This window comes from Marmota flaviventris, chromosome 5, assembly GCF_047511675.1.
Source record: "Marmota flaviventris isolate mMarFla1 chromosome 5, mMarFla1.hap1, whole genome shotgun sequence".
Lineage (NCBI taxonomy): Eukaryota > Metazoa > Chordata > Mammalia > Rodentia > Sciuridae > Marmota > Marmota flaviventris.
The window spans coordinates 69585427-69603602 of record NC_092502.1 but is presented as its reverse complement, the minus strand read 5'-3'; the positions used below and the strand labels follow the sequence as shown (position 1 = coordinate 69603602).

Here is an 18176-nt window from a genome sequence, read left to right as displayed (position 1 = left end):
GCTTAGTCAGCAAGTGAGAACTCATACTGGGAGATAGACTAAAGAGCATGGAAAATCCTTTAGTTTTCACTCATATTTTCATAGGCATGTGAAAACACACAATGGAATGAACCCCAATAAATATAATCAATGTGGGAAAGCCTTCAAATGGCTTTCATATTTATGCATGAGGAAATTTATTCTGGAAGAGAAATATTTAAACTGAAAGTATAGAATTGTTTGCCATTCTTCAAGTAGACCCCTAGCTCATAGTTTATCATTTTTATTTGCTAATAAAAACCTCTACAGTAATGACCATTGCTCCCAGTACCCTTTCAGCTAAATCACACAACATTTGACATACATTATGGTTCACTAATATAAATGATTAATTTCAATTATGAAGTTCAATTGGATGTATGGCTAAATTAAAACTTATTTCAATTTGCAAATAAAAGTTTTTGAAATTACTTTTATTATTGTTTTTAATTAATTTCCATTATGCTCAATTCATGTGATCATATTATAATTGACTATGATACTTATTGGAGTTTTTCCTGGCCTACTATGGCCGAATTTATGTTTCCCTACTTCCCTTCTTCCTTGATAAGAAGAAGTGAGAGGAGCTAAGCAACTTGGAATTTTTCAGGTTATTGGAATTTACTAAGGAGAGATGTATCTTTAGCATTATCATAGCCAGTGTAGTATACAACTTACTGTGTTGGTAAATTGGTGTTGATAGAAATTTTGAAATGTGTAGTTATCAAAAAGGGCAGTTTCAATCTGACAGTCAAGTATCCTTTTGTATCCTGCTACAAGTTGGACACAACATTTCACACTTAAAAGAGAGAACTTGTAATCATGAGAATGAATAATGGTACCTCTGGCTTGTATTATATGAAGTTTAGAACTATATTTTCCAGAATCCTCTTTGTTTGGTCCAGGTTGCAGCTGGACCAAAAAGGAACCTCAGATTTGGAATGCAGAAATGAAGAAGAAATATATCTGCAAGACATACTGAATAGTTGCAAGAGTTAAGACAATGAAGTCTCTACACAACTATCAATAAGCAAATTGAAAATCAAACCTGAGTATTATACTATAAGACAAAGAGGAAATAATAACTTTTGTATTATATGCCCATGGCATTTTTTAAACAGATACAGCATTTTTTGTATCTTTATTTTATTTATTCATTTTTATGTGGTGTGGGAGATTGAACCTAGTGCCTCACACATGCTAGGCAAGTGCTGTACCACCGAGCCACAACCCCAGCCTTACTCATGGCATTTATGGACTGGCTTTAATCATACATTTGGTACATTTTTGCTGATAAAGTTCTTATAATGTGGCTACCAGAAAATCCTTTAAACTGGTGCCTGTGGTTTTTTGATCCAACCCATAATTTTGAAAGCATTCTTGGTTTCTTGCAAAAATAAGAGATCACAAAAGTACTATATTTATTTTGCTGATCCAGTTATTCATTGGACTATACTTACATAGTTCCCTGGTTTATTTTCATTAAATAAATAGATGTTAGAGAACAAAATCCTGGTACCAGATGCTACACATCAGACTAGTTTTATGATTCTTTAGATAAGTTCTAAAGAAATTTTTTAAACAAATGTAGTCAATATATATTTTAAAGTTGTGTGTTTGTATTAATCTTTCACCATGTTCTGATATATTATAATGTATATACTTAATAAAGAAATACCTCTTTCAAATTACAATTTAATTAACATTTTTCATTGAAAATGTTAATGAAAACTAACTTAATTATTCAACTAGTGGTTAAAAAATATATTAAAATTAAGCCCATGAAAAAACTGCTTAGCATAACTATATATTCCTGATGGAGCAGCAAATATTTAAAATTATCATTCATTTTTGTGATATCTTCTGAGTATACCTTGCAAATGATATAAAGTCAACAAGGAGACATAGAGGATATTGTTGATTACATAAAAATTAAAATTTTAGCCAGGTGCATTGGCACATGCCTGTAATCCCTGTGGCCCAGCAGGCTGAGACAGGAGGATCTAGAGTTCAAAGCCAGCCTCAGCAACAGTGAGAGGAGCTAAGCAACTCAGTGAGACCCTGTCTCTAAATAAACTACAAAATAAGGCTGGAGATGTGGCTCAGTGGTTGAGTGCCCTGAGTTCAATACCCAGTACCCCAAAAATATTTTTTAATTTTTGAAAAATAATTTAAAATTTGTCTTTATGTATACTTTAATGCAATCTTAAATTTAACTTTATTTTAAAGTTCTTAGAATTTTAGTTCACTATTCATATTTATGTAACATATATCTGCTATTAGCTCTTACTAGTTATCAGTGTTTAGGTAATGGAGGATAGAAGAAGTTAGCTGTACCAGACCATATTATAAGTGGAAAACATAAGTAATTTGTTGTCTAAAGTCGTGTTTAAGGATTTCATTAATCCATAACCAGTCCCACTCATAAGAACTTAGTACATTAGTTCTTGCTAGGCAAATCCTTTCATTATCTTACAACATATAAGAATGGATAATCTCGTCAGGCATGGTGGTACATGCCTGTAATCTCTGGCTTGGGAGGCTGAGGAAGGAGGATTGCAAGTTCAAAGCGAGCCCCAGAAGTTTAACAAGACCCTCAGCTACTTGGAAAATCCTGTCTCTAAATAAAATATTAAAAAGGGCTGAGGATTTGTCTCAGTGAAGTGCCCTTGGGTTCAATACCCAGTACCAAAACAAAATGGATAATCTAGTAATATTATTAGAATATTTTCATTGTGTGTTTGTATTAATCTTTCACCATAAATACCAGTTGAATTCAAGTTTATAGCCCCAAAAGAGTGAATAAATGCATGTATTAAGACACACCTTTAAATTAACCCAATTTTCCTCTAAACTTAGAAGTTGTTTTTTTCTGTGTGGATCCTTAAAATTGTCTTTATATTTTTGACTCTGTTTTCCTGTCATCTAAATATTTTCTTATTAATTTTAACACACCATGATGTACTGTGGTAAACTAAGTTCCTATTATTATATTTTTAAACATTAAAACATGTTTTAAGAATAACAGTATATTTTTTAAATTTTTTTCTTAGTTGTAGTTGGACACAATACCTTAATTTATTTATTTTATTTATTTTTTAGAAGTAGTTGGACACAATACCTTTATTTTACTTATTTTTATGTGATGCTGATGATTGAACAAAGCAACTGGCATGTGCGAAGCTAGTGTTCCACCACCGAGCCACAACCCCAGCCCTAAGAATAACAATATATATTAACTACAATATTTTTTGCTATTTTTCCACATGATTTTATGAGTGAAGAAAACCAAAGTTTTGCATAGGTGGAAGATAGATGAAAATTGCATGCTGACTGTATTCTTTTACATTTTGGGTTCAAATATTTAAATAGGGCTGAAGGTATATAGGTCTAGCCCACCTGTTATTATATATTTAAGCAGTACAATTACCTGGAAAAGAAAGATGTCTTAATTTTCCTTCAAGATGTCATTTGGGATGATAACTAGTATTTAGATATAAAACTTTTAAGGGTTAAGACTTTTTTTGGCAGCCTATGGATCCCTTTATAGAATGTTTTAAAGTAAATATCACAAAATGTATATGATTACAAAATAAATTACTTCAAAATATAATTGTCAAAACATTTCAAAACAAAATAATAATAATATGATAATAATATAATAATATGTGCTCCTTGGTAATACACTGAATAATATAATATGGGAATAATGAGTTAATTTTTGTTTCAAATATAGTTGCTTATCTTGAATAAAAATAATTAATTCTAGGAAGACATTGACTAAAATCTTTATACATTGCTTAGCAAGTAATTTTTTGACAGAGACTATGGAAATATCATAGAGGCCTCACAAAATAAAAGCAATCTGACTTCACTCTTTGGTGGTTGAATGACTACTGAGTGTAAAATTGCCCAATGGCTGATCAGTTGGGAATTTTCCCAAACGGCATTTAACCTGTAAAACTTTAGAAATTCTCTACTGTAAACCGAACAAGTCTTTGTGGCATCATAGAAAGGCAACAGGGGGAGAAAGAAGTGAGGTTTGGCAATAGAAGACTATCAGTAGGGGCTGGTGTTGTGGCTCAGTGGTAGAGCACTTGCCTAGAATGTGTGAGGCACTGAGTTTGATTCTGAATAGCACATATAAATAAAATAAAGGTATATTGATGATTAAAAAAAGAAAACTATCAATAGTCCATAAATGTAGCAGAAATAAAATTGAACTTTGAGGTAGGTCAAAGGCTGTAGGTAGGTTCAGTAACATCTGCTACAGTTCATCTCCTACCACTCAATCACTTGTGCCACATATTAAATCCACTCTATCATTGATGTTTCAAGGTAGCAAACAACCACAAAATTTGTTAAAGATTAAAATTAGATGGTTTTTGCTGGGAATGATGGTGCATACCTGTAATCCCAATGGCTCAGGGGGCTGAGGCAGGAGAACCATGAGTTCAAAGCCAGCCTCAGAAATTGCAAGGCACTAAGTAACTCTGTAAGCCCTGTCTCTAAATATAGAAAATAGGGCTGGGGATGTGGCTCAGTAGTTGGGTGCTCCTCAGTTCAATTCCCAGTACCAAAATAAATAAAGGGTTTTTCAAGACCTAGTGCTACTGCTACTCCCAATCTACTATTGTCTCCCTAATCTACTATGTAATTTAGAGTCCCCTTATTCATGGCAAGCACTTCTATTGATCTAGATTTCTTGTTTGATAATATGATGTCAACCTTCATTCATGAGAGTTCTGAGCTTCTGGCACCTTACTTTTATTAGATTATAGTTGCTGCAATTGCCTATGGACAGTTAGCAACATGCAGAAAAACACCAGGAGACAACCAGTCTCCTGAGTTCCAGATATGTTCCTCCCAGCCTTCAGATAAAACAATGACCCAGTTCCTCAAGGAAAAAAAAAGTCTACTCAGATTGTCAGGTAGCGAACAGATTGTCCACCTAAAATAAATACTTACTGAAGATAAGTCTCCAGCAAGCTAAGTAGCTACTATTGCTTACCACAGCAAAATGGTGAGCTAAAAACTTAGGATTCTTAAATTCTCAAGTCAGGACATAGTCTGAAGACTAAATACTTTTATGATTTCTCTAATAGATTATCTTTTATCCTGGAGATAACTATAGTACTGGCATAGATAAAAATAAGACACAAGTCTGCTTCTTAAGGCTAATAAATAATTGCAAACATTGACTTCATAACCACTGCATATTTTATGAAAACACTAAAGCACTGATTGAGAAATTATTAGAATTGGAATGGGGACAGCTAGGTGAATTCAGATATAACCTGCTACCCCCAAAGTAATTGGGCTTTTTCCTAGCAAAAAACAAACTATATTTTTCAATGAAACTCTCCTACCTTTCATAATGTTCAGAATGACCTCAACTGAGATAATTTCATTGCATAAGGTTGACAATTTCCTTTATGTCTGTCATCTACCAACTCTCATGGCCTCTAGACCTATAATTAGAGAAATATCCTCAGTTGTTCAAGGGGGCAGCAAAAGCAAGGCACTAAGCAACTAATCAAATCTATCCCAATTTAGAAGACATGCATACTAAAGTAATTGCAACTTAATGTCATAAAAATTTTAGGAATATGTTTAAGAATAAGTTGCTAGTCTACCAGATTAGAAAGGGAAGAACAAAGGTTTAGATTGGACTGAATCTGGTTGGATATATTTTCCAGGGATTATGAATTCAGTATTCAAGCTTTGACAACATTAATTCTAAAAGTTCTCTTAGTCAGCTGAGATAAACCTGCATCCAATGGCTGTGAAAATTAAATGAGATTAGCATGCTATTAATTATATTAACAGAGTCATAGGCCAGAGACCTGACTCTGAGGATCACCCCAAACCAGCCACTCACCCCAAAATCCACATGGAAAAGTAATGATGAAAATCAAGAAAGAAAATTTAACCATTATGTCCATGCTGGGTAGATGAGGAGATGAGTGTTTCCAACCCTGTCTTTGGAGGTGCTGACATGTGCTCCCAGATTGTATAGAGAGAATCAGAAATATGCACAGTCAAGCAGCCTGGAAAAATGGTGAAGGAGAAACACAAGGGACTCCTGTCCCAGAGACTGTGATTCTGCCCATTAGCAGGGATAGTGGATTTTTAAAGAGGTGATCTGAGAGGACACCCCATTTGGTCAGGGAATATCCATCACTGGGAAAAAGCTATTCTTGCTATAATAGTATCCATCAAACTAATATGCCTGGGGAGATTGGCAAAATAAATGACTGCACTCAGAAAAGAAAAAGAAACTAAGGCCAACTGGTGTTTGTAAGCAGTCTCTTCAAAGGAATCTTCAAGTAAGCCTAAAGAAAAGATGGAAAGGGCCTCCTTCACTACATATCAATATGCCTAGTATAAGAAAGAGGACAAAAAGGAGCCTCTGGGTACAACTGACAGTGGGGGACTCACTTAAAATTGATGGCATCATGATAATGGTGAGGCAGACAGGTCAGGCTCAAAAAGATCCTGTGCTCCAACCCCATGAATGCAACCTGGGGGTTTTTGCATATGCCAGATTGTCTTATCTCTCTCCTGGGATAAAATATTTTTGTGTAAATTACATGCACAGATAAAATTCATAAGGACTGTTTGAGAATATGAATTTAAGAAAGGATCCAAAACTAGGAAAGATAAAAAGACAGTTATAGATATAGAAATATATTTTAGTATGGAAATTAGAAGTTAAAAGAAGTGTTTCTGGATGAAAAAGTATTTTGTCTGACAAAGTAATATTTTGGGGCTAAAGTCCAAGATGAAAGAGGTCAAAACTAAGGATGTAAAGAAGTTGTGAATATCTAAGTAAGTCATAGAAGGTTTGTGGAAGGTAATTCTCAAAAGTTTGTGTTTGTGATTGAGTTGGCTATAATTAGCACAGTGAAAGTTAATTGAACATTAATATACTGATATGAATCAAAGTCTGAAACATTGATCTGCTCCTATCAAGATAATTTTCTTGTGTTTATTAGGTTGTATTACTTGGGGAAACTGTCTTTAAAAAATTGGGGATTAGGGCTCAGCGGTGGAGCACTCACCTAGCATGTGCAAGTCCCTAGGTTTGATCCTCAGCATCATATAAAAATAAATAAATAAAATAAAGGTATTGTGTTCAACTACAACTAAAAAATAAATATTTTTTAAAAATTGGGGATTATACCTCATTTAAAAAGTATTAAATAATTACTTTGTAGCTGGCTAAATAAGCAATAGTTACTTACATTATAACAATGTAATTGACACCTTAAATACATGTGACTATGTATATGTATGCATCTGAGAACTATATCTGTCTAAGCCTTGTCTAAGTGTTATATAAAAGTTTATAGAATGAAAGTTTATCAGCAAGATAAACAATAAGTGATCCCTTTTATACATTGTATCTGACATAGAAGGGCCACACTGTCATTTTAAGACCTGTCTTATATCTCTTTGCTTTTTGGGGGGAGGGTACCAGGGATTGAACTCAGGGGCACTCAACCACTGAGCCACATCCCCAGCCCTATTTTGTATTTTATTTAGAGACAGGATCTCACTGGGTTGTTTAGCACCTTGCCATTGCTGAGGCTGGCTTTGAACTCACCATCCTCCTTCTCAGCCTCCCAAGCCACTGGGATTACAGGCATGAACCACCATGCCAAGGCTTATCTGTTTGCTTTCACTAAGTCAATTTCTAATCATTAGCACTGTTTCCAAAATGTATACAAGATTGAAGGCTAACTTTGATTTTTGTTAATGCATGCAGATCTGTGATTATTATTTTCATACAATCTGGACTCCAAATTGTACTTTAAAAGTTGAACTTAATTAAATGTAAATCTTGGGAGAGCACTTTGCCAAGTTGGTGCTCTCCAAACAAAAATTATGTGTAACAAAAGTCTGAGATTTGTATAGAAATAACAAATTTGGTTGATATTTCTACATGTCAAATGATGTTTTTAATAGCTGGATAAAGTAACTTGTTGTCAATAAGTTATATATAAAATTTTCTGTTACTCTTCACACTAGAATTGGAATTTAAATGCATTTTTGGAAGACACTGAGAGCCTGATCTGTTTAAAGATTATATTGTAAAACATGAAAACATTCTGCCACTTTTTCCACAAAAAGGAAGTTAAAAGCTCTTTTAGGCTTTCTTTGATTCATGTTTCAGATATAATGTTGTATTATGTTATTTATGAAGAGCCCCACCTTACCGGAGATAAGGATCTGCCTCCCACCTTACTCCATGTAAGAATGGCTCCAAAATAGGATGAAATTCAGTTCATTTCAAATTGTATTCAAAAGACTGATTTTTGTTGTAATGATTACTGTACTGTGATCTCACACAGGGTATATAATGCATAACTAAGTAAAAGTTTCAAGATTATAAAAGAATTTTTCTTGGTTCATACCTATTACATGATATTGTTCTGTTATTTTGCATCTTCCTTGTAAACTTTAAAACTGTTGCCCATTGGTGTTTTGCATAGGTACTGCTTCAAAAAAAACCCAACTTGGGTTAATTTGAGATAATAAGCTATCACATAGTTAGTATAAAATGTTGACTTCCAATACTAATACTAATTAACCTCAATTAAATGAAAGGGGTAACTGTAAAATTATGGATATTGTTACTCCCTCTTTAAGCCTGGTGAAACTAGCTTGCTGGGTGTTTAAACCAAAAACTTGGATACAAAAGTCAAGGAAATAAAAGGGCCAAGGAAAAATCAGCCAAAATTTTGACCCTTGCTCTCTAAGATCAGCCACAACCTAAAGAATGATGGGACTCCTCTCTGGGCCCTGCAACACTGGTGAGTCACCTAGTCATAGAAAAGATCCTAGAGGACAGAAAGCCCTCTAGTGCACACTAGGCAAAGAGGAGGATCATTGGAGATGGAAATGTCCCTGATACTTCCAAGAGAAGCCACCTAAGATCAGCATTCTAGCAGATGGCACCACTTGTAGAAGAAAGCTAAAGGAGCCAAGAGATTTTGCACATATCCCCGAGAGTAATCTCTGAGGAATCTCAGAGATTCCTTAGATTTATCACCTGTTTGCATCAGCTGACTCTTATTAAGAGTAAGCAAGAACAAGATCAGTTTTGACCAACTTGGTCTTAAACACCTGGCAAGAGAGTATAGTCTTAGCACAATCCTACATGAACATTTAAAGGGAAAAACGGTGGTTTATTTGAGTGAAACTTAAGCTGTACCCTTGTCTATAAGTGTAAATAAAGTACAGGTGGAGGCTATAAAGGAAGTTTTCTTGTGTGAGAGTGCCTCATAATGATGATCACAAAAGGCTCTAGCATCACAAGTTCTTTCCTGAGTTAATTTGAGCCTGATCTCATAGATATACAAAACTTCCTAACTTTCTATATTGATAAACTTGGTTTGTTTTTCATGGATATGATTAAGAGCGTTCTCATGATTTCTAGAGACTGGTTGAAATACTAATTTCTTTTGTGCTTGTTTGCCACAGTCTGGCTGGGCACAATTCACGAGCCACTTGTCAAGCAGAAAAGAATTTTATTTTTAGAACACACACACTGCACCACACGAGCTCTTCAGGAATTCCCTCAGAGCTCAACTGCCACCACCGGCTTCCAGCGAGCCTCCCAACCCCCCCTCCTGCTCTTGAGGCCAATTGGCTGGGTCGCATGGGCGGAGCCAAAAGAGTCCCCCAATGAGCAGCTCCGTCATCTGAAAGGGTGGGGAAACAGCCCAATGAGCATCACCACAGAGGAGCCAATCAGCCGCAGCTGGAAGTTTGCTGGGGCCGCTTGGGCTGTGGCTCTCAACATCTCCCCCTCTCTGTTTAATTAAACAACAAGCATGTGGCTTAGGGACCATGCCTGCCTTAGGTTGTCCAATACTACACTTGTTAAGTGCAGGGCAAGCTGAAATAAATTGTCTGCAGGGCAGGCTGAATGAATATTAGCTTCAGGATAACCCAGACACTCAAAGCCCCCTCTGTCTGGTCCTTTATCACCTGTTTGCATCAAGTTTGACCACTCAACCTCACTCAAGGCTGAACACTCAACCCCACTCAAGGCTGAACACTTGACCCCCACCCATCTGGTGCAACAGAAACTCACATCTGACCCCTGCCCCATCTACCTGAAGGCAGAAGATGACACCCCTAGCAATATTGTATGATCCAATCATTGTACGCAAACAAGGCAGCTTACAGACCCAAAGACCCCATTCGATTTTGGCTATAAAAACTCCCTCCTTCCAGCCCCCCCCCCTCTTCTCCTCTTTCTCACTGCTGCAATAAAGATCTCTTGGTTGCTCTGAGTATCATGGTCACTTTCCTTTCAGTGCTAATTGTTTACAAAAAATAATGCTTTGCTGTCTTGTTTAGTTGGCTTAGTATGATCCCTGCCCTAAGTATGTGTTGTCCAGTCACCTGTTATCTGCCAAAGGCAGTTGTGAGGTCCCAGTGATATAATGCCTCACCAGAGGCCAAAAGCTCTGGGGCCACTCAATGATTTCTGGCACATTTAGAACCATAAGCCAAAACAAGCTTTGTCTTTTTATAAGTTAATTATTTCAGGGATTTTGTTATCATTGATGGAAAGATGACTAATTTCCCATTTCTGGAAATCATACAACAATTTCATTAAAAAGGTGCTTCACAAAAAGATGTTTTCCTCAACATATGCCCCCCATCCTCATTCTTCCAGTTTATAATCAGTAGAGAATAAATCTCTGTTCTGGGAGATATAACTTACACCCTGCAGGATATGTCTAGATATGACTAATATATTCTGGTGGGAATCAGGAAAACATGTGAGAGTGGATTTTGAGGTTAATGGACCAGGATACAGAATTTAAGGCTAGAGGTGGTAGAATTAAATAACATGGAAAACTCACCCATGACTTGGGTTTAAAGATTTTGGAAAAGATAAATTAAGTAGATTCTAACATTGTGGCTACAAAGACCAATAAATCTTTGAAGAGTAAACACAGTTTATGATCTACACAAATGTGGTAAAGAATGAAATGCCCTTGAACATTGTAGGGAGGAGAGCGTCAGAAGGCTCAGAGAGGTGAGGATATTATAATGGGTTTGCTGTGTATAACCTGAAACCCTAATAACAATATTCCCTAAGTAGGTCCAGAATACATGATTCTCACTGGTAAGGAATGCACAAATGAGAGGACTACTGACCTGCATCTTTGCAAAGCTCACTTGGTGACTGTCCTGCAAAGGCTAGGGCTCAGGATATGATAAGTGGCAAGGAAAATAGATCCCTGGCACAACTGAGGATGGTGAGATTTCAGAATAATGAAAGCCAGACTACTGCACATAACAATTCAATTAGTAACAAAGTAGATTTGCCTACTATAATAGGCATCAAGTACAGCATAGCAAGTAAGGTAACTTGACATACAAGGATCTGTGGTTAGGCCTAATAAAACCATGATATTCTTGGTTCCAGGAAGAAAGACAATAAAATAGACATTGTTTGGCTAGTTTAATTATATATTTGAGAACTGATGTACAGCTATTATAATGGACAATTGCAGTCCCTTACTCTGTTTTTAGATCACTGCACAAGAACCCATTGTTTGAAGGGAAAGCTACTCCCTTCCAGCAAGGGCAATGTCACTTCAGCTATAGACCCTAAATGTTCCTTCAATTTTTTTACTTAACAGGTATGCAGTCATTTGCCTAGGTAATTGCAGTTAAGAAAGTAAATTGTACATACTTCTCAAAAAATGTTAAAGAAAGTAACTGAGTCACCTCTGATCTAAGGTGACACAAAACACCACCATGGTCCTCCAGATAGAGTGGAGGCTTATTGAGATCAAGGAATGAATGGAATTTGTGCTCAAATCCATTTTATAAGGGTCCACAGACCTACCATGTGGCTATTTCTCACATTCCTGAATGTACAATTGGGATAGATATACTTACCAGCTGGAAGAACCCTGTGCAGAAAAGCAGCTAATGGTAGGAATAACATGGCTATCCTTAAATAGCAGCTCTGATTGAAATGTTGACTTTTGGCTCTTAAAAATTTAGGATTTTGAGAATGCACCCACCATCCCTTGCTGCCAGCCTTTTAGAATCTTAAATTCACAAATTCTAATTGCCTGAATATGACTCTAAGCTAAAATCTGGTACTGTCTTCTATAGTTTGTTTCAGTCTCAGAATGAGCTGTGCAAAAATAAAAGCAGGCATAGTCTCTAAAAATGGAACACTGACTCCATGACTACTGCAGAATTGTGATACCCTTTTGTGGGGCTTATACAGTGAAAACCATAATGGAATCTATGTGGGCCACCTGGGTTATTGATAAATGCCTATAGAAAGGGGCTTATTCTGTGATGGAGCCCTGAAATCAAGATGCTGATTTGTTTTATATTTCTGATATATAGAGAAATACAGAGATTGGTTGTATTCCTAACTTGTGATTATGTGTTAGTCAGCTTTATCACTGTGACAAAATACCTGAAATACCCAACTTCTAAAGAGGAAAGACATTTTGACTCATTGTTTCGGAGATTTTAGTCCACAGTCACTTGGCCCTGTCACTTTGGGACTTTGGAAAGCAATACCTCATGGTGGAACAGCATGGTGGAGAAAGCCCATTCATCTCATAGTGGCCAGAAAGCAAAGAGACAGGGGGTGGGGTGAGGGGGGAGGGAGGGAGAGAGAGAGAGAAAAGAGAGATTCCTAGGGTCACAATATCCCCTTCAAGGGCAGACTCACAATGACCTAACTCTTTCTGTTCTTTCCCACTTCTTAAAGGTTCCATCATCTCTCAATAATGCCATCATCTGGGGACTAAGATATCACCACATGAGCCATTGGGAGATATCTAAGATCCAAACCATAACATGATGGAAAACTGCATATTGGTGGAAGGCATATCACAGAGACTGTGACCCATCTATCCATTCTTGACAGATCAGACTCTAGACCTATTCTGGGGGTGTTCCACTGCTGTTGACTTGTTGCATTGAGATTTCTGGATTGAATGCAACTTGCAGCAATGGGCTGATAGTCTGATATTATTTCCCTCACCTGTTTCTGATATACAATCTTATTAAGGCAATGTGATTGTTAAATGCAGATGTCCAGGACTTAGGATGTAGCTCAGTGGTAGAGTGCTTGCCTAGCATGAGCAGAAACCTGGGTTCAATTCCTAGCACTGCAAAAAATAACTAAATAAATAAATAAATAAAATGCATTTGTCCCTAAAAAGAGACTGGCCTTCCTTAGGCTTTTAGATTGGTCACTGGAAAAATGGTTGTGACCAAAGGGATATGAGGTTGTGTTAATTCATTTTGGAAATCTTTGAAAATTCAGGATACAATTATGATCAATTTCTCAACATATTTCTTTCAGGTTAAGTTATATTAAAACAATGTTTTTCTTTGAACATACACTTATCTCTCTCATGTACAACCAACCCTTTCAGACAAAATCTCTGAGACTCAAATATACAATTATAGTTATTTATTATTGAAATTTATAAAGTTGTGATTGCTGAGTGAGAAAAACTGATTTTGTAACAATGGAGAAAACATCTAGCACCTGCAGAGGAGTAAGGAGTGGCTATGGTGTTAATGATCTCTGTTTTTCAGAATTGCTCCTGGAAGCTTTGCCCAATTCATGGAAATGATCTGTGCTGACATTACAAGCTGCAGCAATGCTCTGAACTCAAATGGACTGCTGAGTCTACACTCACACATGACTGTGAGAACTGACTCTGAGACAGCATAAGAACAATTTCAAATGTCACCTATACTCTCAAGGTGGATGAACTGATATTATAGACAAGAAAGACTTTGTGGAAGTGACTGTCTCAGGCAGTCCATCTCAAACCAGGGACTGAACTGTTATTCAGACTGAACTGAGAATCCTAGAGCGAGAGGATCCACAGTGGAAGACCACATTGGAGATCTTCTAATCTTACTTCCTAACTAATACATGTATCCTGCTTTGATTTTAGGGACAAATGCATTTTATTTATTTATAAATAACAAGAATTTACAAGTGAAATTTATTTTGCTCAGAATCCTCTATCCCTGGGAGAGAATGCTGAACTCAAAGAATTTACAAGTGCCCTTGCACTTGTAAATTCTTCATTTCTAGGGATACTATAAAAGCTCCCTGGGGTTGAATTTCTTATATGGGTACTCTGAGTATCATTATGTTGCCTCAACCCTATAGGGCATTTAAATTAGCTTCAATTCAATGGCTAGAGTTGTGCTGTATCTCAATTGATGCCTTAGCCCAGGTTTTTTTTTTTTTTTTAAAAAGGGTAATATAAAAATCTAAGGAGGAAGACACCTTAAGTCTTAAGATAGACCTGTATGGTTAATGGTAATTGTTTTAACTGGACAAATCTAGGATCTGTGGTGGACATTACTGAGGCCAATGTTGCAGGTTAGTCTTACCCTGATATTCAAGGTCCTACTGATAATAATTTTGTTGTAAAGACACCTTGGCCAAAGGATCAAATGAGAGAGCAGAAAAAAATAATATTGCAGGCCTAGGACTGTTTTACTTAGAAAGGCCTATTTGCATGGTTGGCCCTTGGCTGGCATTTGGAACTTGGATTTGGAGAATGTTTTGATCATATCATAACTGATAAGGGTAACTTACTATGCCTGAACTACATATTCAACATGGATTCTGCTGAACACCTACTTTCCTTCTTGGAGTCTGCAATTTTACTACATGCTAAGCACCTGTATGATCACTAATAAAAACCCTGGATTCCTAGGTTCTGGAAACCTTCCATGGCAGATAAAGATTCACATGTGTTTTTACAATTTGATACAGGGGGAATTAAGCATATCATGTATAACTCCAACAGAACAAGACTCCTGGAAGCTTATATATGATTTCTGCTGGATCATCAAATGCATTTTTCCCTGTGCTGATTTGTTCTTCACTGTTATAAATCATATCCATGAGTATGACTGTATAATAAATCCTGTGAGTCCTTTTAGTGAATCACCAAACCTTGTAATGGCCCTCTCATCTATGCTCTCAGCACCTGTGGCCTTTAATTGGGGAGATACCAGATGCAGGGCAATAGGGAGAAAAGATATATGTAGGGAGAAAAATCTGGGGCCTGGTGGGAAAGCCAAGACCTGGTTTTGACTGACCTGGCTTGACTGACCCCAGAGCTTGCTCAGCAAGTTTATTATATAGGTTTCATCATCAAAAGGTTAATTGTGGGAAAAATGAGACATTGGGGTCATCTTATTTTGCTCAGAATCCTCCACCCCTGGGAGAGAATGCTGAACTCAAAGCCTCAACTGATAGAGCCATGTGCCTTCAAATACAATCACCCCTGGCTGGCATTACCATGGCAACTAGGGCATTTTGATCTGTGCCTTTGCACAGGCAGCTCCCAGTGCAAATGCAGCCACAAGAGTTAGATAGGACTTGATTTAGATAGTCACTCTCCACAAAACCTGGAGGTGATCTTATGAACCTTTGATACCAGAACTCTTTATTTGTACCCTGATCTGAGGGGTAAGACACATTATAGTAGAAACCATAAAATTTCCCTCTGCCTAATCAAGACAGTAAATAGTAAGAAATCCTTTGTGTAACAGAAACTGTATATTCAAAATTGACTCTAAGCTGATCTAGAAGGAATTCCATGAACTGCATTCTAACAGGGATTTTAGAGATTAGCACTCTTAAAATTTAATGTATGTAGAGGTGATTGTCCCTACCAGATCGTAATTCTCTTGCCCACCCCTGAAAAAAAAATAGGTGGATCATAGTGATGACACAGGACTGCAATATACTTAACTGAGTGATAGCCCCAATTGCAGCTGCTATGCCAAATGTGCTATTTTTATAGAAACAGATAAATTTTACTTTGGTACTTGGTAGGTGGCTATTTTTCTAGGGAATGTGTTTGTTCATTGTCTGAAACACTATTCATGAGTAAAATTTAAAGCAGTTAATTTACTCATACCAGGATAGTGGAACTTATTCAATGTCTTGCTCCAGAGCTATGCTCTCTTGTTTTCTTTCATAACATATTTCACAACAACTTCAAAATTGAACACTGTAGCATATAATGACAGATCACTATATTGATGAGATTATGTTAATTGGATCTAGTGAGTAGCTGGTAGAAAGGACTTTATATGGCCTATTAGGATACATGAAAGTCAAACAGTAACAATTAGTCCCATGAATACTCTGGTGCCTATCACATTAGTAATACTTCTAGTGGTCTGGGACATGTCAAGAGATGCCATCTGAGATAAAATATAAGTTGTTGTTCCTTACATCTCTTGCCACTAGGAAAGAGGCACAGTATTTGGGGCTTATTTGAATTTTAGAGGCAGAATATACCATACCAGAAACTCAAAAATGCTATCAGGTTTGAGTAAGAACTAGAGTAAATAAAGAATATGCAACAGATGCAGATGATGGTACCAGCCAATTTGACGGGATCCCGCTAATCTCATGTCAACAGAAATGTCTCCAATGGATAAGGATGCTATGTGGAGTTTCTGGCACAACATAATAAGAAAGTTAAAGTATAAATCTTATAATATAGACCCATATCATCTACAAAATTAACCATCTGCATTTATAAACTGATCATGTTCCTGGGCCCTAGGTGAGACTATGGAACACCAGGGGATTATACCATCAGAGATGCCCATCATGGGCTTTACATCATCAGCTCCATTCAATCATAAGTTTAGGTAAGTATAAGAGAAATCCTTTGTGTAATAGAAACAGTATATTCAAGATTGACTCCAAGCTGATCTAGAAGGAATCCCATGAACTGGTGACACAGACTCCCATTTCACTGACCTCGATGGTACCGATGCATCTCCAAATTCACATCTACACTTTCACAGGAAGATTTTCTATGACCAAATGACAGGGGAGAAAAGATCTTTGCCCCAGTTCACAGATGATTGATATACATGTTGACTCAAACCAAAAATGTTTAACTGCCAAATCATAGGCCTACTGAAGGTTAATCCTAAAGGACAATGGTGAAGGGGAATCATCCAAGTAAGCAGAGATGTAAGCAGTGTACTTTGTAACCCACATTTTGCTGAGAGAGAATTTTTTTTTTATTCACGTGATTTAAATGGTTTAATTTAAATTAGGTAAACAGCTGTTAAGGATTATTTTTAAAGGTGGTTAACAGATCTGTTTGTTTACTTTCACCTTTCCTTTTCATTATATTTAATAATTCTGTTCAGGATAATGTAATGTTACATAATTTCTTTTTAGCATTCATTGCCAGAATTCCTATCTTCATCCCAGTGCCAGTGAAGACAAAGATAAAACCAAACTACAGCTTCTTTGATAGCTATCACAGTAAACTGTATAAACTGATGCATCAATGAATAATAACTCAACAAGAAATGCTCAATCAAGGAGTTGATTTACTTTGGGAGGAAATGGACATATTGATCGATTCCTCCACTTTGAACTGCTTGCAGAACTTGCCTGGACTATGTATCACTTGTATGCATTGTGAACTATCTGTTGGTGCAGCGAATTGTGGTAGTGCTGGCATATCTTTGCTGATGGTGTCACCGGTGATACAATTTTTCCAAAGGAGCCGTCAATTGGCTTGGTGTCGTAGCATTTCTGTATCCTCCTCCCTTCTACTAGTGATGGTCTAAAATTTGGGGGCCAACAGAGGTGAGGCAAAGAACCTCACCCCCCACTGGCACCAAGGCCAAATTTGGGGGCCAACAGAGGTGAGGCAAAGAACCTCACCAGCCCCACACACACTGGTGCATAGGCCTATCCACAAGTATGGCTGTATGCTGGACCGGTAGTCAGTGATGGGTATGATCCAATTGCAGTGGTACCAACCTAAGACAGGAGGCTGATGCCTAGAGGTCAGATCATCCGATGACGGGTAAGGACCATATGTTGAATTGGACAACCTAACAGGCACCGTCCCTAAGCCACATTGCTTGTTGTTTAATTAATCAGAAGGGGGAGATGCTGAGAGCCATAGCCAAGTAGGAATGACACATGGCAATTTCCTTGTCAGCCTACCCAATGTTGCTTAGAGGGAGGACTCTCCATTGTGGAAATGGGCTTGCCTTGGACCCAGGTCATTTGCAGTGACATTGCATGAATGTTTGAGAAAGGTGACCCTGCTCAAGGACCA

At 37.0% G+C, this 18176-nt stretch overlaps 1 protein-coding gene across 1 annotated transcript in view; it reads left to right on the top strand.

The window, feature by feature from the left end:
* Positions 1–13715, top strand: part of LOC114086486 (protocadherin beta-15-like) — a 28144-nt gene extending 14429 nt beyond the window's left edge. The window contains exon 2 of the mRNA XM_027927752.2: positions 13630–13715. Within this exon, the coding sequence (XP_027783553.2) occupies positions 13630–13667 (38 nt within the window). The 3' untranslated portion in view covers positions 13668–13715. The remainder of the gene's footprint in view (positions 1–13629) is intronic.
* The last annotated feature ends 4461 nt before the right edge of the window (positions 13716–18176 follow it).